Source organism: Dioscorea cayenensis, chromosome 17 (genome assembly GCF_009730915.1).
Source record: "Dioscorea cayenensis subsp. rotundata cultivar TDr96_F1 chromosome 17, TDr96_F1_v2_PseudoChromosome.rev07_lg8_w22 25.fasta, whole genome shotgun sequence".
In the NCBI taxonomy this organism is placed as follows: domain Eukaryota; kingdom Viridiplantae; phylum Streptophyta; class Magnoliopsida; order Dioscoreales; family Dioscoreaceae; genus Dioscorea; species Dioscorea cayenensis.
In genome coordinates this window covers 16,421,015-16,442,004 of record NC_052487.1, presented here as the reverse complement: position 1 = coordinate 16,442,004, position 20,990 = coordinate 16,421,015, and the positions used below count along the sequence as shown (strand labels likewise).

The 20,990-nt window shown below is 34.0% G+C and overlaps 1 protein-coding gene and 1 long non-coding RNA gene across 2 annotated transcripts; one reads left to right on the top strand and one right to left on the bottom strand.

Moving 5' to 3' along the window:
* The first annotated feature begins 11,528 nt into the window (after window positions 1-11,528).
* Window positions 11,529-12,552, top strand: LOC120279980. The gene is made up of 3 exons (XR_005542222.1): window positions 11,529-11,977; window positions 12,151-12,257; window positions 12,454-12,552. It is a non-coding gene; the product is annotated as an uncharacterized LOC120279980 (long non-coding RNA).
* A 6,225-nt stretch (window positions 12,553-18,777) lies between these two features.
* On the bottom strand, window positions 18,778-19,669 carry LOC120280180 (plasma membrane-associated cation-binding protein 2). The gene is made up of 2 exons (XM_039286928.1): window positions 19,523-19,669; window positions 18,778-19,429 (listed from the first exon to the last, which is right to left on the bottom strand). The coding sequence occupies exon 2, from the start codon at window positions 19,395-19,397 to the stop codon at window positions 19,098-19,100; it is 300 nt and encodes a 99-aa protein (XP_039142862.1). The 5' UTR covers window positions 19,398-19,429; window positions 19,523-19,669; the 3' UTR covers window positions 18,778-19,097.
* Window positions 19,670-20,990: the final 1,321 nt, after the last annotated feature.

The following is a 20,990-nucleotide window of genomic DNA, read 5'->3' as shown; positions in this document are numbered from 1 at the left end:
ATATGGAAAAGATTTTTGATGCCATCTTCTTGCTTCTTTATTTCTCTGCATATTTTGATGAAAATGTTAACTATTGCATAAAGTTTGTAAATTATGTGATAAAAATTTATACCTCAAGTAGTGGTGCCCAAACTTCTTCGATGGGCTTTTACCATATTTTTCATAATTCCATCCAAAAGCCACTTAATTCAAGAAACCCCTTCAAAAGCTTGTAAATTTTTATATCTTGCTCTAATGCTTTTAACTTGTACAACAGTGCATTTTAAATTAGAGAATTTTGTTAACATGTCACGTAATATCCTATTCCATGCCTCTTTAGTCCAACCATTTTGTGAGCGGTACGCTGGAACATTGTAATCACCCAACAATTTCACTAGATGCGCCCTATGATTTTCATTCCATTTGGCCCTTGTGTCGGTCTTCTCTTGATTTGCCATCTATAATAAAAAGTTAATGGTATTAGTCAATGTCATTTCTATATTGTTACACAATAAGCATTCTACAGTCCCTTGAAAATTGGAGAACACATTAAAGAAGTAACAACATATCAAGAAAGGCCTACTACATTTTGCTATAGAATATGACTCTAGTTTAGAAATAACTCCTTTTTATATGGAAAAGACTTTCTTGCATACTCACCAGGCATTGTGTATATATGAAGGAAAACAAATGCACCAATTAGGCAAGCTAGGGAACCTAGAAATTGCAATGACTATGGCTAGGTGGAGTACAACTTCTGTAATTGACCTTGAGCATTCTTCATAATAGAGCTAAGCAGGTGAATTTTTGGGATTTCTACTCATTGATATAGGATTTGGAAGCATCTAAATATTCAGTTAATGTAACAATGATTTAAATCAGTTATATATAGTGATTTGAAAGTAACAGGGTTTCCTTGCTTTGGTTCTTTTGCCCAACTAATGCATTTGTAATTTGTTTGCATTATAAATTACTAATTTTCTAGTGCTCTGTTTTTTCTATGTTGGTGAGTTCAATCTTCTAAAAAATCAAACTAGCTTTATTGACAATGAATAATATCAGCAGTTAATTAACTAGCTTGTAGTAGTTTTTGGCATAAACACACTACTTCCAATGACTATATTATTTTATCTAGTCATGGATGAATGGTGGCCAGAGTTCTGTCACTGTATTTGATTAATATTTGATTAATAGTTGCTATTGCATGGCATTCCATTATAAAGGTTCAGGAGATGCTACTTATACTTTCAAGTAAAGGCTTGAACTTATTCAGAAGAATGTTTGCCCGATCCATGTTGAGTGGAATATATATATATATATATATTATAAATAAAAATTATTTCACTACCATTTAATTATCTATTTGTTATAAACAACAAAGCATAAGAGAAAATAACATTTCTTGGAACTGATATAGTGAGATAAAGATTTGGCAAAATACTCTCTTCTAGACTTAAACAAAGAAAAAAGCAGTTGCATTAAATTGCTAAATATGCACTACAAAACTTAATAATGTTCAGATTATTTGATGAATTGATACAATTTAAAGATTTTGTAAGAATGCTAATTTAATTTGAAACTATGGAATAATGAAAATTCTCTCACATACCTTTTTTTGTCCGATATAAGAGAAAAAAATTGGATAAGGAAGGTGCCAAATATAATAAGCTTATAACTTGGTGACAAAGATTAGTTTTCCTTCTCTTGGAAAAAGTAATAGTAACAAAATATCTTCTAAATGATTGACAATGAGAGGTGTCACCTCATCCCATTGGTTGAGAGAGATTCAATGAATGGAAAGAAAATGGGCAGTAAAGTTAGGAATGGAATGGAGAAAACTTATAGGATTGGCGGTTCTCCTCATCTATAATTCATACAATTTGTTGATCTTGTAAACACATATGGGAGATGGAAATAGAAAACCTTCATATACTATATCATGTTTAATTGTGAATCAAAATAAAAAGAGAAAGAAAGAGAACCAATATACATAGTGCAGCTCTAATGAATTTGTGTTCTGAAACCAGATTATATAATATAAACATGAGACACTAAAAAATTTATAACAGGTATAATAAATCTTCAATGCTCACAAGGATGAAAGGCTACGCTTTTTATAAAAAAAAACCATAAAATGACTATACAACAGAACCTATTTCATAAACAAGAAATGCTCAATTTTTTTTTCCTTCATAGCATATCCAAAAATTAAAGTTTCAACATTCACAATCACTAGCTCGAAAGATAACTTTTTTCCACAAAAAAAAGGTAGAATATCCTAATTGATCCTTGTATTATTTGGAAAGTGCCCCTTTAGTCCCTCTCATTTTATTTGTCCTTGCAAAGTCCCTTTATTATTTGAATGAGTAAAATTAAATCCCTGGCGTGACAGTCGTTTAATTTTCCGTCAATGGGAGGCTTATGTGGCATTTAAAAACATATTATATTATTAAAAAATTATTTCTTTCCATAAAACCCTAGCCTTAGACTCTGCACTCTCCGAACCCTCTTTCTCACCGCCGTATCACCATCTCTGTCCTTCTCACCATCTCCATCACTACCTTGCCAGCAGTCTACTCTCAGGCACCTTCACCGCCACCTCTGCGCCGGAGCCACCCTCACCATCGCCACAAACCTTAACCACCTTTGTTCATCTTGTACAACGCTTCCACACATTGCTCTTTCTCCACTAAACTAGTTTTCCGAAACATCTCAACAATGGCGGCCATCGTGTTGACGTTCATCAATGTCGTGCGCTCCTCCACGCATCCGGCGAGCCGACACACCACCATCATCGCCACCAAACCCCACCTCGCCACCCTCCTTCGCCACAGACACCACCGTTAGAACATTTCACTACCTTTTTCTTATTCATTCCCAATGTCCAAAGATGGTAAATCGTCTCTGATGGCCTCGTGAAGAGATGGAGCAAAAGGGGCATAGCGCTAAGCACATTGATGGCAGCCTTGTTGTCATTTTCCAACGATTGACTGAGGATGACACCCGCCGCGTGGTCTCGTGCCTTGTCATGCCCATATCGGAGCACTTCCACCGGAGCCAGCATTGCTCCAGACCACACCACGAGGACGTTGTTTCTCAGTTCCAACGAGAGGTTCACCAACACCACCAGAACGTTGCTTTGGATTTCCCAATAGCTTTTTATTGATAGAAAATAGTTTTTTTAATAATATAATATATTTTAAAATGACACGTAAGCTTCCCATGAACGGAGAATTAAACGACCGTGACACCAGGGATTTGATTTTACTCATTTGAATAATAAAGGGACCTTACAAGGGCAAATAAAATGAAAGGGACTAAAGGGGCACATTTCAAATAATACAGGGATCAATCAGGGTATTCTACCCAAAAAAAAAACCCTACAAAATCACTATGGCACAAAAAACTTTTTCAGCACCTGAAATTTTCTTGCACATTCAAAAATTTAAATCTTCAATGCTAACAAGGATGACTTGCTACGTTTTTCCAAACCAACTCACTGGAGATCTAAACACATGAATCCAAGACATCTCCAATAAGAACATGTACATACACACATACACAATTCCAACACCTCCATCAATTTGCAAGAAGATGAATGCACATCCATCTCTAGTAAATAGTAATTAAATAAGGTTTCAACATTCACAATCACTAGCTTGAAAGACTGCTTTTTCCCACAAAAAAAAGGCCTATAAAATCACTATGCCACAAATTAGATCTGAAACTCCACAGCAAATTAGACTTCTCCAGTCTTAAGCGAGCCTTGGAGACCATGATTTGAACTAAGGAAGGGTAAGAGTGTATACCTGCACAACTTGAGGGACTGTAGTTTCACTAGAGCCGAATGTCGCCGCTACAGTGTTAATCGACGCACCACCGACCCTGTTGCTGCTCCCGCCACCATTTCCAGCCATGAACTCTGTTTCTCGACACACACACACACAGAGAAAGAGAGAGAGAGAGAGGGAGAGAGAGAGGGAAAGAGAGAGAGGGAAAGAGAGTGATGAGAGTCGGCAAACGGTGACGGCAGTCGGCTACAACAAGCGGTGGCGGTGAATGACTGAAGATGGTGGAGAACGAGAGATAGAAGGAAGGCCTTTTCTAACACACTCGCACAGCCCGAATTGTACAGGAAAAAAAAATTTGGGTGTCACCTCTTTTATAAATTCCTGTGGAATCATATACTTCCATAGGAACTTATTACTATCAAAATACTATCCAAACACCCAAAAATTTGGTTTCCTACATAATACTAAATTACATAGGAATGAATACTATTCCTATGGAATTTAGGGCCATCCAAACAGGCCCTTAGAATATTTGTGTAAAGGTTCTCCATATTGTTTAATAGGTGCTCGGATTACTAAAATTGTTTGTCTTTTATTTGATATTGATGGTGAGGAACAAATTGGTAATTTAATTATTTTTTTTAATGTAGTATGTATTATAAAGGGCAAGAAAAGTGAATTCTAAATTTATTGTAACATCACTTTACTGTAGCCATGGAAGTTTTTCCTAAATTCATTAAAGTTTGGGGGAGAAAAGGGAAGAAGGATGGAAGAAAAGGGAAAATAGATGTTGTTACTTAGAGAAGGAAAAGAAGCTTGAAGGATAGGAAGGGAAATCAAAGAGGTAATGTTTTGGTTTTATGATTTTGGATTATTTTTTCTCATTTTCTTTACATTTTTTTTTTCCTAACTTTCTATGACAGGGAAACAAAGATAGATGAAAACATGGATATATGATGTTTGGGAGTAAAAATTTAGAGTTTTACATGGTTTTTAATGGAGTTGTGAGGATAGTAAATTTTAGCCTTCATAATTGAGTTAGCCAAACTTTCATTTCAAATTCAAAAGGCATTTGAGTTCAAACTAGGACAAATATAAAACTAGAAATTGGTAGTCTATTGTCTCAATTCTACACCTGCATAATGTTAGATTGTTTGGTTTTATAAGTTGTGAGTTTGGGTCTTTTTTGTGAGATCTATTGCCGTTGCTATTCCTGTGCATGACCTGCTTGATAAAGACTCTTCTATAGGATTTTTGAAGCAAAATTAGATAAGATAGACAACAAGAAAAATGTTCATTTATTTCTTACCTATTTCCTTTCAAATTTTTGGATTCATTGAACTTGTACGCAAACGATTTCTCCGAAAAAGGGAAGACATGGAGAGAGTGATGATGGGGATCCTATTCGGGTCTCCCGTGCTTTATCTCCTACCTCTTAACTCTGGCTCTATGGTTTCCATATTTATGTTATATCCCGTCTTCCGTTCTCATTTTGATTTTTTTGCTATCAGGTTTTTAATGATAGGGAAACTCAATATCATAGGTTGGAACTGTAGAGGATCTACTGGTAAAGACAAGCTGTGTAGGATTCGTAGAATCATGAAAGATAAAAGAGTGGATATTTTTGCCCTTGTGGAGACGCGAGCTAATGAAGATCCTATTTATCGCTTGTGTACCCAGTTTGTCAAGTTTTGGAATTGGGTTTCCATTCCGGCAACTGGGTATTCTGGTGGCATTATTGTTTTTTGGCTTAAAACCCTTGGCAGGATCTCTCCTGTGGCTCACTCTCATCGTGCTCTTCATTTAATCTTTTCTTCCTCTGCCGATCACCCTTGGATTATCTCTGTGGTTTATAATGCTCAGCATCTTTCTTTTCAGCAAAAATTATGGAAGGAACTTTCGCTGGTTCAAAGGCTTGATCTCCCTTGGATTGTTCTTGGGGATTTCAACGCTATTACATCTCAATCTGAACATAAGGGAAGTAATTTTTCTTATTATGCTAGGAAAGCGTATTTCTTTTCTAAGTTTATTTCTGATAATGCCCTTCTTGATGTCAGTTTTTCGGGGGCCTCCTTTTCGTGGTGTAATGGTCAACGTGGTCTTGCGAGGAGTTGGGCTCATCTCGATCGTTGTCTGGTTAATGAACATTGGTTAGCTCGTTCTAACTCTATCCGTATTATTTACTTGCCTAAGATCTTCTCTTATCATTCGCCTATGTTTATTGAAATTGGGCATGCTAATCGTGTTCCCGGTGGCATCTTTCGTTTTGAAAATTATTGGTTGGAGCATGCTGATTATGTCTTTGAAATCCGTAAAGCTTTGTCTTGCACTTCTCATTCCAATCCTATGCATGCTTTTTATCATGTCCTGGCCCAGGTTAGACACAGTGTTTGTTCTATTAGGCACATGGGTTTGGGTAATCTTGATAGAGAAATTAAGCTTCTTGAGGTCCAACTCCAGGCTCTAGAGGTCGATGATAGTTTAAGCTCCAATTGTGATCCTGTGTCTTTTAGGGTCTTATAGAACAGATACAGAGCTTTGTTGAGACAACATCACAGTCGGTGGGTCCAAAAATCCAGATTAAATTGGGTTATGAGTGGGGATATGAACTCTGCATTCTTTCATCGCAGTGTTAGAGTTCGTAGACACCATAACGCCATTATGAATATTACTGATAATAATGGCAGATGTTCCACTGATTCTCTTCAAATTGAAAATGTTCTCCTGAACCATTTTTCTACCCTTTGGAGTTCCACTGACTCTCGTATGCTTGATCATGTTGTTGATATGATTCCCCCTGATTTGCCTACTCTCTCTAGTGGCCAGCAGTCGGCTTTAACTAGACCTGTTTCCAAAGATGAAATTTACTCTACCATCCTTTCTCTTCCTTATGGCAAATCTCCGGGCCCTGATGGTATGAATGTTGAATTTTATAAGTTTTTCTGGAAAGATATTGAGATTCGTTTGGTTCCTGCCATTGAATATTTTTTTCAAAGAGCTGTGATGCCTGGAGCCTGGGGTAGGACCTTTATTACTTTAATCCCTAAGAAAGATCACCCCAAATTAGCCTCTGATTATCGCCCGATTTTTCTTTGTAATGTGGCTTATAAGATTGTTTCTAAGATTCTGGCCAATCGTCTCAAAAATGTCATTGCATGTTTGGTGGGTAAGGAGCAATGTGGCTTTGTGCCCGATCGCTCTCCTGTTGATAATATTATCATGGTCCAAGAGGTTTTTCACTCTTTGAATCAGGAGAGGACCTTCCCCCCTAGGATGTTGATTAAGGTGGACATTGAGAAGGCATATGATACCCTTAATTGGAATATCATCTTTGCCACATTAACTAAAATGAACTTTCCTAGCATCTGGGTTTCTTATGTTAGAACGTGTCTTGAGGCTACTTCTTTCTCCATTCTCCTGAATGGTCGACCCTCTGTTTGGTTTCATCCTTCTCGTGGCATTCGACAAGGCGATCCCCTATCTCCCTATTTATTTATTTTGGTTGCTCAAAATCTCACTGCGATTATGAATCAAGCTCAATCCTTGGGTCTGATTCCTGGTTTCTCCAACAAGTTAACTCACAACTTCAACCATTTGATGTATGCTGATGATCTCATTTTGGTCTTTTCTGCGTCCAGAAAGTCTGCTAGAAATATTGTATTCTGTTTAAATCTCTATGCGCAGATTTTTTGTCAATTTCCCAATCATAACAAATCAGAGGTTTTCTTTCCTCATTGGTTGAACGAAAGGGTCTCTAAAAGCATTAGTAATATCTTCAACTTTAAAATGGGTACGACTCCTTTCTCTAATTTGGGGGTCCTCATTTCCTCTAAACGCCTTGCTGTTTGTCAATTTGATTTCATGGTTGATCGTTTTAATACTGCTGTGGCCAATTGGGCAGATCTAAGCTATCTAAGGTTGGTAAGTCAGTCTTAATTAACAGCATTCTCTCGGCCATCCCTACATACTATCTTGCTGTTTACCCCATTCCTGATTCCGTTCTTGGTAAGTTATCCAAGATTGTTAGGAAATTCTTATGGGCTAATTATGACCATGATCATGGTATGCACATGGTAAACTGGGATACCATTATTGCGGGTAAATCTGAGGGGGGCTTAGGCATTCGCAACTTGCTCATGGTTAAGCATTCTCTTATGGCCAAGAATCTTCTTAACTTTCTTAATAAGCATAATTCTATTTGGGTGGATATCTTGTTCTCGAAATATGGTGATCATAATTTCTGGACTATGAATCCCCCTCCTAACTGTTCGGCTTTTTTCAGAGGTTTATGCGATAATGCTAAGGTTCTGAACCCTTTTCTTTGGATTAATTGTTTGAACCCTGCTCTGACTTCATTTTTATATCATCCATGGTGTTTTGATATTCCTATTGCCTTTAAACCGGTCTTCCTTAATATGAATTTTAATGTGGAGGATTTTGTTGTCTGTGATTTACTTCATCATAACACCTAGAATGTTGATGCTTTTAATCTGATTTTTGGCTTTAATTGGAATTCTCCAATCTTAGAATTTGGTAAGGTCAATCATGATAATGCCAATCATTGGGTTTGGTTTCTTGAACCTTGCTGTACCAAGCTTTCTTCCAACATTTACAAGTTTCTTAACAAAGATCATGTGTTGAACAGTCAGTGGTGTGGGTGGGCTAATATTTGGAAGCTTAATGTTGCACCTAAAACTAAAACATTTATTTGGATGTTGATGCATGACAAAATTAAAACTTTTGAATTTTTATATCGTCTAAATCTTGGTCCTCCTGACCCATGTGTCTTCTGCGGTCTCTCTTTGGAGAATACTGATCATCTTTTTAGAATGTGTCGTTTTAGTAATGAGATATAGAGGTTGGTGGATTCTCTTGCTGAAACCAAAATTTCTCATTATGCTCTGTTTGATGGTGGTGATTGGCTGGATTTTCAGGCAATTGGTAACTCTAATCATGCTGCCTCCGTTATTGCTGCTACTCTTTGGCAAATTTGGAAAAGTAGGTGTAACAAACTCTTTCGGCAAGAAATCCCTGATTGTTTAAAGATTGCCAATTTGATATTACATCATGTCAACGACTTTTCTATTGGCTCCGGAAATTCCCTGATGAGAAATTATATTCTTAACAGCAGACCTGACCCTAGTTGTTTGGTTTTTTCTGCTGTTGCTTGGAATAATGTCATTGGTAAGGGTGGTATGGGCTTTGTTATGATCAATTCTGATGCTCTTGTGTATTATGCAGGTTTCTGCTCAACTAAGTTTGCAAACAAGCTGGATTTAGACTTGAAGGCGCTTGGCTGGGCTCTCCATCACCTTTCGGTTGTTAAGGAGAATTGCTCAAATATTTTCATCAGTTCTGAGGATCTTTGGAGTAAGCTTCTTCACAACGACGATGTGGTTTCCTGGCGTCAATATACTTCAATGCAAACTGTATCCCAGCTTTTACTTCTGCTGAGCCATCCTCGGATCGAACTCATCCCTCATCACTGGAATCGGGCTGCTGCTGGTCTTGCTGGGCGTGGGATTCATGCTACCCGCCTCTCTCTTTTCCATCGCGGCTTTGATAAGCCACATTGGCTGATGAAGCTTCTTCAACAGTCGGGTCTCTTTAGTTAATTTATATTAGTTTCTCCTTGTTTTTCTTTTTTGTTGTTTAATCTTTCTTGTTTAGGCTTTTTGTGGACTCTTTTGAGTCCCGCTTTTTTGTCTTTGTTTGAACCTTTTTCTCTATTTATTAATAAAATAGCTACTCTGGTGGCTCTTTCCCCCAAAAAAAAAAACTTGTAAATTGTGAGTTATGGTCCTTCTAATAGACTAATCTCAAATGTGGTTTTTGTCTTAGGTACTACAAATCAGGTGATATTTTCAGGATCTTAGATATAGACCTAGACTAGGTACAAAATAAGAAAAGTGTACATTCATGTCTTAGCTAATTTTTTTTTGGGCAAAATCTCTTTGCATTTTGATCTCTATGGTGGGAATTCTGCATATTCTAATGAGACAGGTTTACACTGCAAATGTACATAACCAAGCTAGATGTAAATTAATGGCGTGACTTAAGGGAAAGCTTAGAATATTGTGCACTTGAATATGTTGTATAGCTCTATGTCTCTTAGTTTATTAAACACACGCATCATAGGATTTGGATGAATGTGGGCAAACTTGTGATCAAAATAGTCCACATAGGTTATGCACATACACAAGCTTTGTATAATATGCATGTAAGCCTCTCGTAAGCATGCTAACACACTAGAGGCATATTGATAATCTTATGAATGCCTTATAGGACATCATCAAGGAGAAAGATATCAAGGAAGCGGAATACGTCATCAATTGAACAACCAACTTACAAGAGATGAGTACAAACATGGATTAAATTTTAGTGTGGAGTAGTTATTAATAGAAGTTCTAATTGAACTTATTCATTTTATATGGTTTATGTGATTTGATGAGTTGTACATGTTTTCATTTCTCAATTACGTGGAATGAATATACGAGTTAAATGAATGCTTTCAGTTATGTTTATGAATGTCATTTTACTTGTAAATGGATGGAAGGCACATGTTACAGTGATGTGACCACTTATGTTTATTATTGCTTCTTACCTATTTATATACTTTACTTGGGTTGGTTATACATGTTACCGTGATGTTTGCACTTGTATTCATCATTGCCATTGTACATAGGGATACAACTAGGAAAGATATGGTATTAACTCTTTCGTACCTTCAAGCCTCATAGGATAATATGGCATATAGGAAATGGCGCCTGTATATGGTATGTCTCTTACAAATGATTTGGTAGTTGCATAAGACATTTACCTTGCATGTCCCTTATGTATGAATCTAAAAGAGGTGTTGCAACTAGTTTGTCAAACATTCTCAAAACATTTATTCCACATTTTACATCTGCCCGAAAGAGTTAAATACATTAATTGAAAGATCAGTCACATGGCAAATGCAAATGAGAAAAGAACTCACATGATATATGTTGGCCAGCATATTACTTATTACTTGTTATCATATGAGCCCGGGGGGAGGGGGTCGTGTTTGTCTCGTTAGTTTACAACATAATAATAAAGTAGACCCTTGCATTTTCATTAACACTTGTATTTTCATTAACACTTGCATTTTACACATAATGGATCTAGATGGCATATTAAAGTTTACTATGATTGTTTCCGTCTGATGACCTCTTCTTCTTATTATATATCTTATTTTAGCCCATAAAATTTATTGAGATAACATGTACTTTATTCTTGTTGTAACTATTTTATACTCACAGAGCGGCAACTCATAAAATGCAAATGTGTTTTATCAAGTTCTGTGAGTAGTTGGGGTTAAAGACTTTCAACCTATACTATGAACAAGGCCAGACAAATAGAAAGTTGACAATCAATCATGTGTTACTCCTTTTATATTCATTAGAGCATGCATTAGACTGTACTTATGGTTACAGCTATAAGTGTAAAAAAACATACCAACCCACCCTTCCCCAACACACACACACACACACACACACACACACACACACTTGATGTGCTTCTACTGTCAACCATTAAGTAAGATATAGGCTCACAAACACACACCCACCCTTGGGATTTGTTTAAAAAAAAATAGTAAATGACTTAATAGTCCCTCAAACTCTCTCCAACCGACATTTGGTCAATGGGTTTGGTTTTCATGGTGGTGGTGGAAGGAGGTGGTGCTTCCATACTATGAATCCTAATTTCCTAGCGGCGGTGGAAGGAGGTGGTGCTTCCATGGTGGAAGGGAAGAGGGTGTAGCTGAGGGTAAGCATGAGATCAAAGAAAAGGACCAGAGAACCTCCACACCATCGATTCATCTTCATGGTTGGAGAACATTGAAAGCTTTCTGTGTGTGTGTGTGTGCATGCGTGTATTCAAAGCTTGGATTTTTCGAAGGAAGAGAAGAAGAAGAGTGTCGGTGGTTGGCCGGAGAACATCATTGCTCTGAGATTCTCTTTGTGTTGTTCTCTCTTTGGATTTCGCAAATGTTAGGTTTTTTTGTTTTAAAAAAATTATTTCTTTTTTAACCTTCATTTGATCAATGGAGACATGTTTGCTAATTTCCCTTCGAGATGGGGAGAGGGCTTTACCGGGAGGATGCCACGCATGGCGGCACCGTCAATGGAGGGGATGCAAACCCTCGTCTTCTTGCCTTGATCTCAAGAACAACCATCTCACAAGTAAGATTCCTCCTCTCCCTTATGCTCTCTGTTATTTGGTCCTCTCTTCTAATAATCACAGCGTCGCGCCCTTGCTAACTTCATCGGAGCAGAGTTGGGGAAATTTGATATCTTGGTCAATTGCTCGGATCTCTGAGCTCTGGTCCTTTTGTTTGTTTGTTTTTTTCTTTTAGCCATTTCGTCAAACACTTTGTGGGCGTAGGGAAATAACGCTAGTGTTTCTACTGTTATTATGGATGTAGAGGGATTGAAAGCTCTAAATGTTGATCTACAGTCTTGGGTAAGTAATCTTCATCAAAATTATTCTTTTAATTTCTTTTTATGAGATTTTGTTTCATTTAGAGTTGAATTTATGGATGAAACTTTGATGTTTTGATGAAATTTTGGTATTTTAATTAGTGATATACCTTTGTTACTAATTATTATTTGTTTACTTATTTTGGTAAAGTGATGGCAATTAACTCTCTTTTTTTTAGCAAAGGTTGTTTTTTACTTGGGGAGGTGATGCCGGAAGGGAGAGCACCAGAGCAATTCCCAGAATGAAGATTTAAAGCCACAAGGTTAATATGTTTTAATGAAAACAATGTACTGAACAATTAATATGCTTTATTTACCTGCGTTGTTCTAAACCATCACAACCATCTCACCACCATGGCCACCACCACCACCAATAGTATATTATATAAAATTTGGCAGCTTTGTTATTGTGTCTTTAATATAAAAATGGATGATAGAATTTTTAGTTAAATACCAAATCAAAGCATATAATTATTATGATGAAACTAATGTTATAGTATACTATTGGTTTTTTTATCTCTAATTATGTTTATCATTTTTTTAATTATTTTTTTAGATTGGAGAGGTTTTTGTTGTTTAGCAAGTTGTTTTTGAAACATTTCGATATTTGTGCTTTTAAAAAACCTAAATTTATTTCTAAGATGCTTTTGATTAAATTTAATAGTAATTAATCTATATTAATCTATATTTGTAATTAACGTATACTATTTTATGGGAACATGTGTCCTATATTAAGTTTTTTATTTCTATTTATGTTTATCTTTTTTATCTTTTTCTTTTAAATTTTTTTTAGATTAGGTAGGTTTTTGTTGTTTACCATGTTGTTTTTGGAACATTTCGATATTTGTACTTTAAAAAAAATTTATCTCTAAAATGCTTTTGATTAAATTTAATAGTAAATTAATCCATATCTGTAACTAACGTATACTATTTTATGGGAACATGTGTGACATAGATTAGTTTTTAGTTTTTGTTTTTTAGCAATTTTGTTGGAGAATATTTTGTTGCGTGTATCAGGAAAAAAAACTTAATTTATGGCCAACTCACAAAGAAAAATATTAAAGATGAAAAGGATAAAGTGATGTAAACCTAACTTTATTTCCTCTGCCTATATATTAAGATTACCTTTTATGCTTTATAATTAGGTGTTGGTGTTGACGGCTTACCACTAGGCAAGCAACCTCAAGATCATAAGGAATTTTTTTACTGTAAAAAAAAATTATATTGTAATTTATTCATGTATGAATAAATTCTTACTAATTATATGGTTTTTTTTTCAAAATTACTATATATTTTCTAAACAATATAAATTATCAAAAAAATTAAACTACTAAAAATTTAAAATTTTTATATATAATTTAAAAACAAGTTACTTTCATATATAAACCGTAGCGTCTTCCACACTAGAATGAATTAAATTTATGTTATAAAAGAAAAACCCCTTAATAAAACATAAAGAATGAGTGATAATCTTCCGTTAGAATTCGATTTCATAAAAAAACCATCTCTCTAATAGAGATTTCTTTCTTAATCATTTTACTTCACATTAGGGATTCAAGTCATGTATATAGTAAATGGTTTGTTCATATTTCAACAAATATGTTATACATAATTTTTATAAAAATATTAACCTTGAAAACATCTTATCATGCGTAAACAATAAGAAAACTTTCAAAATAAACGCTTGGGAACTTTCATCAATTAAGTTGTTCATCATGTGAACAACCATTGTACTAGTTTAATATAAAACAAGGCAGCAAGCAAATGAGGGCATGTGCCTAGCTTCTTTCCGGTTTTGTCATTTGGAATCTAATCATGTTTTCATGCTACTCCTTTATTTAGCATACATCTTTAAATATATTTCTTCAATAGATTTTTGTCCTTCAATTAATGTTATGACAATAAACTGAACTTTATTTTTGGAAAATAATACTTACTTTAATTCACAAATAGGGTGGGAGTTTATGAAGATCACATGTCGAATAGAGTTTTCTTTGAAGCGTTTCTCCCTGAAAACTAGAAATTACCCGGGTACCTTTGCAAAATTCCGACCTTTATATGTACCGTATTTATATATAAAAAACATGTGCAAAAAATCAAAATCTTCAATAAGTGAATTACCACTCTCTTATTATATATATATATATATATAATTTATCATAATTAACTATAAACAATTTTTTTATTATTAAATTATTTGATAAAAAATTTTAAATCGTAATTTTTTTTTACAAAAACGATAATTATCGTCAAAAGACAAATAAGTACAAAAACGCACTAATTACAGTGATTTAATAACTTCTTAAGGTACAACATAAGTGACTTGAAACCCGCTATACCATGTAACTCTGAAAAAAAAAAAGATACCTCACCTCCCATAAGGGATTTATCTGGATCCAGTAAACAGTACTTAGTCATAAAATAGTACATGAACAACATTGTTACATTATCGCTACGAGTACTTTAGCATATGGACTCGACTCCGTATGTATTTTGCTCATGTATTGATTTGTAATTAGGGATTCCCCGAAACTCCCCCCTCGAGGCGGGGAAAAAAATTCCTCCCGCCCTGGCAGGCGGGGCGAGGAATGGTCTCCCGGCCCCCACTCCCCAGCGTGATTCCTCGAAAAAAATATATTATATTTTTTTATTATATTTATTAAAAGATTATTTCAACATTAATATAATATATATATATATAATCAATAAATATTTATTTGTTAATATTTTTTTAGTTATTAATAAGTTTTTAGTATATATAACTTTCATATTCAATATAAACTTAATTTAAAATAATTAAGTTCAAATATAATTGTAACAATAAATTTGAAATAACGTTATATATTATTTATTTAGTGGTGGAATTGGATTACTCAATATAAATGATTTGGAGAAAGAGAAAACAAATTGATGGAGCATGAAATTATTGTGTTAGTTTTTGCATTATGAATTTTATTTAATGGATTTGTAATTTTTAATTTAATTTTTAAAAATTTATGTTATTTGTATTACTTAATTTGTACTTTAATGTTGTTGTTTTCATCAAACATTATATTATGACTTGATTAGGAGAAATATTTTGTGTGAATTTTTTTATTTTATATATGATGTGTATGTTGTAAAAAAACTTTGGTTGAAAAATTTTTTTATTTTATTACATCATATATATTTTTTTATTTTTCAATTGTATATAAGCGTCTTTTAGCGATATGTAGTATCGTAAACGATTAGAAATATTATAGTTATTCTAGAAAAATTTTTTTATATCGATGTTTTTGGGCAGGGGATTCCTGCGAGGGATTTTTCGCAGGGAAAATTTTAAAGCCGGGAATCCCTACGTGGAGAACGGGGATGGGGACGGGGATCCCATTCCCTGGCCCACCCCTCCCCACTTCTATTCCTGTTTGTAATAAAACCGCTGGGCTAACTAGTGGATGTTTAAACCGTAACAAATGCTTTAAACATCGGAGAAAGCAAATAATCAAAGAAGTTGGCTTTCTTTTCATATTTTTATTTGTTTTAACAAAAATAAATTAGAAAAATACGAAGAGGTACTATTTTAATATTATTGTGATCCTTATATTCTATTGCTAATAAAGTTAACTTTGATGTACGGTTGATATGGCACTCACGTGACAAGACAACCATCCACATATTTTTCAAAATTCTTAAATATCAAGGTGTATATATAAATAAATATCAACTGTGGACTACTGTGATAATAATTTCACATTTAAAATAGTTTGACTAGGTAAAACATAGCTTAATAATAGAAAGTGTATATATAAAATGACTTGCCAAATTATCAAATATATATAAACATATATATCAAACTGGCATCTTATAATGTGTGTATATATAATACAAGGGAATTTTTTTTTTCATTTTTATAGGAAAAATTGTTTACTCTCTAGCCAAAGTGGGGTGACGTGACACACCAGTTACCATATAGCATTTTTTTAAAAATTATATGAAATTGATAAATACTGAGATGGATATATATGAATGGCTAGCATAGTATCATAGTATGTAATACATGTGGTGCCACATTATTTGGCTTTGGAATTAAAAATAAATAAATAAATAAATATATATATATATATATATATATATATATATATTTGCCTTCTAACATGTTGACTGCTGCATCCTATTTAAAAATATATTTCTATTAAAAAAACCTCGAATAGGGGATGCAATGACTTGGCACATGAAGACTAAAAAATTTAATTGATTTTTAAAAAGTTTAGTGAAAGCATTTTTACACTCATAAAAAAATAATTGTGCCAATGGCAATATTTGCAATTATGACAACTAGAGTTTTGAATATTATTTCAGCTCATATGCACTAGGAGATTCAGATCCACATTGTAGATAATAACAAGCTAAGATTATTAAAGAGAATAAAACTATATATTCAAAGAATCATTATATAACTTTGAAAAACATTTTCAAATGGAGACTTGGTCAAAGAATTCCATGAAACATATTCATACATAATTCTATTAATGAAAATGAAAGAGAAAATTATCTAATTCCTAAGCCATTCAATGTCAATGCTTTCTTGAAATGGCATTCTAACTAAACCTCTTGCGTCAGTTATATAAATATTGAGTGTAACAGGCGAAAATTCCAAGTAAAAAATATCAATTAAGAAATAATAACTAAGAAAACATTTAAAAAATAAGTCTGTTTATCTTTATAAAATAGTCATAGGTTATATATAATTTATCGTTTTCATAATTGATAAGTTACATCATATTTTGTTGATGATGTTTTATAACAATGAAGCTTAGTTCTTAGGTTTTCTTTAAAAAAAATGTTTACACACTAATAAGTATAATTCAAATCATATACAAAAAACAAAGTAAGTATATATTACTTAACTTTTTTTAACATTATAACTTATATTATATGGTAATTAAATCTCATACATAATAGAACAATCCATCAATAGGATGTAAAAATACAACAATCCATCAACATAGATGGATTTCTATTATTTCTTATACACAAGCCGAATACATTATTTAGGCTATCAATTATAGGTCTACACATATCAAAATTCCCATTTACCAAATAAATCAGTATGAGACTATTAGTTACTTTATATCTCGATTACCCCTATATAAATTGCAAACAAATTATATTTTAATACCAAACTAAACATATTATCCCAACTTAATTTAACCCAAAAGCTTAAATTGATAAGATGAGGGACCTATGTTTATATATTTATATTCATATTATAGTATATTCAATGCTCATATTATATTCAATATGTATATTTAAGTTTAGTAGATTATTATATATATATATATATGATGTTTTATATATTTAATATTTAATAATATTATACTTAAGAATATTCTCAATACTTAGTAATATCATTATATATATATATATATTAAAGTAATATTCTATGTTTAGTAATTGATAAGTCTGCATAGCATTCAAAGTAAAAGAAGAGTAGTGTACTCAATAGATTTAAATGTATTATAATATTTTTTATTTCTATGTCATTGCACTATTCTCACACAGCATAGTTATCTCCTCTCTTTGTTTTTATTTCTCCACAAAGTTTTACATGTCAAATTAACCAATATAGAACTATATATTATTATTTTTGAGAAAGCGCAATGGCACGAGCACGAGACGAACACGTGAGGGAGTCACGCCTGCAGTCGAGCCAAGTATTCTCGCCTATGCGAGATGGGGATCGAGCTCGGGAGGCCGCGCTCGACACTTTCGGTGCAAAGCACTCTCTATGCAGGCCGATCTGCGATAGACTAAATGGTCGTTGGCAGAACTATATATTATAAACATATATAATACATAAATAATTACATATATATTTATTTAAAATAAATAAATAAACACCATGTAGCCCATGCATTGATTAGTTGCACAGCCACCTCCACATGTGCTGCATGGCTAATGAAACACAAGAGAATATCTATCCCCCATTTGATCATTATAAACCTATAAAAAATCACAACAGCTCAATGGAAGCTGATTGTCAGCTTCTTGATTTGATTCCACACCACCCTCTCATTTTCAAGGCCCCACTCCATTGAATCATTCATATTCATACCAACCCCATCACCCACTCACTTCCCTACTAATCAAACCACAAAATGATCTTGTTCCACACATCTTATAATAATTTATAGTATACATATCTTTCTCAAAACTATTAAAAAAAATAAAGAAATTAATAAGAGAAAACAACACCAAGACTCGATCGACCACCATGTGTTTTGCCAATGCGTGTACGAATGCTCTTTGTGACAGTAACCCCCAAAAGATAACTCCAAGTCCCTTTCTATCTTGTGTTTCTGTTTAAGCTTCTCATCTTCCATGTTTATCCATAACCTTCTCTTCTCCCACATTCTCATCAAGAAACCTAACCATGCATATATATGCATGAACTTCCCAAAAAAATAAATTACATTAAAAGAAAAGAAAAAGAAAACAAAGGAAAATAAAAAAGAACAACATCATGAAACACAACCTCTTTTTTAATCTCCTTTTTTGATAAACATTACAATGTTGAAACAACTACTAGAACATATGCATACAGACATACATACATAAATACATATATATATTCAATTGATGGACTCACAAATAATTAATAATAATACACAAGGAAGCAAGCAAACAACCAAAGTTTAGATACAAAAGATGAAAGTGAAGAAGAGATAAAAGGGAGAGCTAGACTGAGAGGAAAGAATAACAAATAATCAAATCATGTAGACTTAAAAAGAGTGCATGCATGCATGCATGCAATCATAGAGGTTTAATTTGCATGAACATATCTTCAAGCTTTAGGAGGCTCCTCAGAGGTCTCAGCAGGCTTAGCTGGTTCCGGTGCCAGTGCCGGTGCCGGTGGCTCAGCAGCGGGTGTAACTTCTTCAGTGGCTGCCGGAGCTGCAGGGATCTCTTCTGCTGGAGGTGGAGGTGGAGTTGTTTCTTCTTCTTCTTTCTTCTCTTCGGTCTCGACTGCCACTTCTTTGCTAGTCGTCTCAGCTGCCGGAGCTTCTGGCTCCGTCGCCCCAGCCTTCTTCGATCCGAAAACCTTCTTGATCTTAGGAAGCACTTTTGATTTCCAATAACCCATGTCTTTGATTCTGTGTTTTTATATAAATATATCTGCAGCAAAGTGAACAAACAAATCAAGAAGAGATCATAATAATAATAAGAAGAAGAAGAAGGAAGAGGAGGGAAAGATGAAGAGATACACACATGGAGAGATTTGTTAGATTTGGTTCTTTGGTTGAGAATGTGTCCACAAGTTCTTATGAGGGGATGGAAAAGAGCTAACTAGGGTTTGAGGTTGGCAACAATGTGTGATGGAAACAAATGGACAGGGGGGACTTGAGAGGCAAGCCAGGGTGGAAATATAGATTATACAAGGACATCAACTCATAAGAACACCCTGGCTTTCACATGAAATTACAAAAACAACCACGTTTGTGGAGTCTCTTAATTATTAGCATTGTTGGTGTACCTAATGGATTTGGGGTACCCTAATTATTAATTTTTTTTAATTCATTAATTTCTCAAGTGTCACGGAATTTAAATTAGTGAAGATGAGTTACTACAATTTTTTTTTAATTGATGTGAATAAATGATGTCAACGGTGTGCACAAATAAGGAGTTAATATTTTAACTTACTTATATCTTCATTATGCATGGGCTAAAATACAAACCCTCATTCCCATAAGGACACGAACACCCTACACAAAGGACTCGGTGTCAATAGACTAAGAGGTTGTTGATGTATTGGAAGTCATATAAGGGAATAGATCTCTTCAAACTTTTTTTTTTGTGTGTGAAAATAGATAACCCACAATTTTTTTTAAGTAGCGAAGCAATACAGAAATAAATAGAGGAGAAAAGTCAAGTGAAGGACAACAACTAAAAAATGTGACAAGTATAAGGGTACCAAGACAAAAAAAAAATCCACTAAAGATGGATAGAAAAGAACTACAACACTTAACTGAAATAGAAAAGACATTAGACAAACATAAATGACAATGAAGGCATCAGTGATCAAACCGACAGATTGGTAGGGTTAATGTTAGATATTTTTTTCTATATATAAAGATTTGAATTTGAAACCACTCACTTTAGCAATCCGTGCATCTACTAATTAATTTTAAAAATTATTAAGAATAAATGATTAAGAGAATGCTATCGCTTGCGATGAATGTCTAAGTTTTTTAAGAAAATTAGGTCTTAATTAATAATAAGCAGGCTGGTTTAGGTTTGATGGCATTGGCGTATATAAAGGGAAAAGAGGAGGAGATAGAAGGAAATGAATAGGAGAAGACAGCTGGCGATAGGCTCTGGTGGGCCAGGATCAGCCCGATAACCCTCGACCTGCCCACGTGGCCTCGCTAGATTTGTTTGATTGCCACGCCGAAACGCATGGTGAGCCGTGGGATGTGGATGGTCCAAAGCCCACGGCCAATTCAATAATGAAAGGCCCAATAATGGATTTATTGGGCCTAAATTGGTTTTGTGCAACTGTGTTTATGTCTAATTCCCATCAAATATGGAAGGTTTTTTTTTTAATGTAAGAGAAATATAATTATTTAAAACCATTCAAATTTGTTTGTAATAATTTTTTTTTATTTTTAAGAGTTTGTTTAGTTAGTGGAATGTAACAAATTTTTGAGAAAAAATACTTCTTTGATAGAGTTTCCAC

Bases quoted from the DNA above. Each gene is read 5' to 3' on its own strand.
- LOC120280180 (XM_039286928.1), bottom strand. From the start codon at position 19,397: ATGGGTTATTGGAAATCAAAAGTGCTTCCTAAGATCAAGAAGGTTTTC.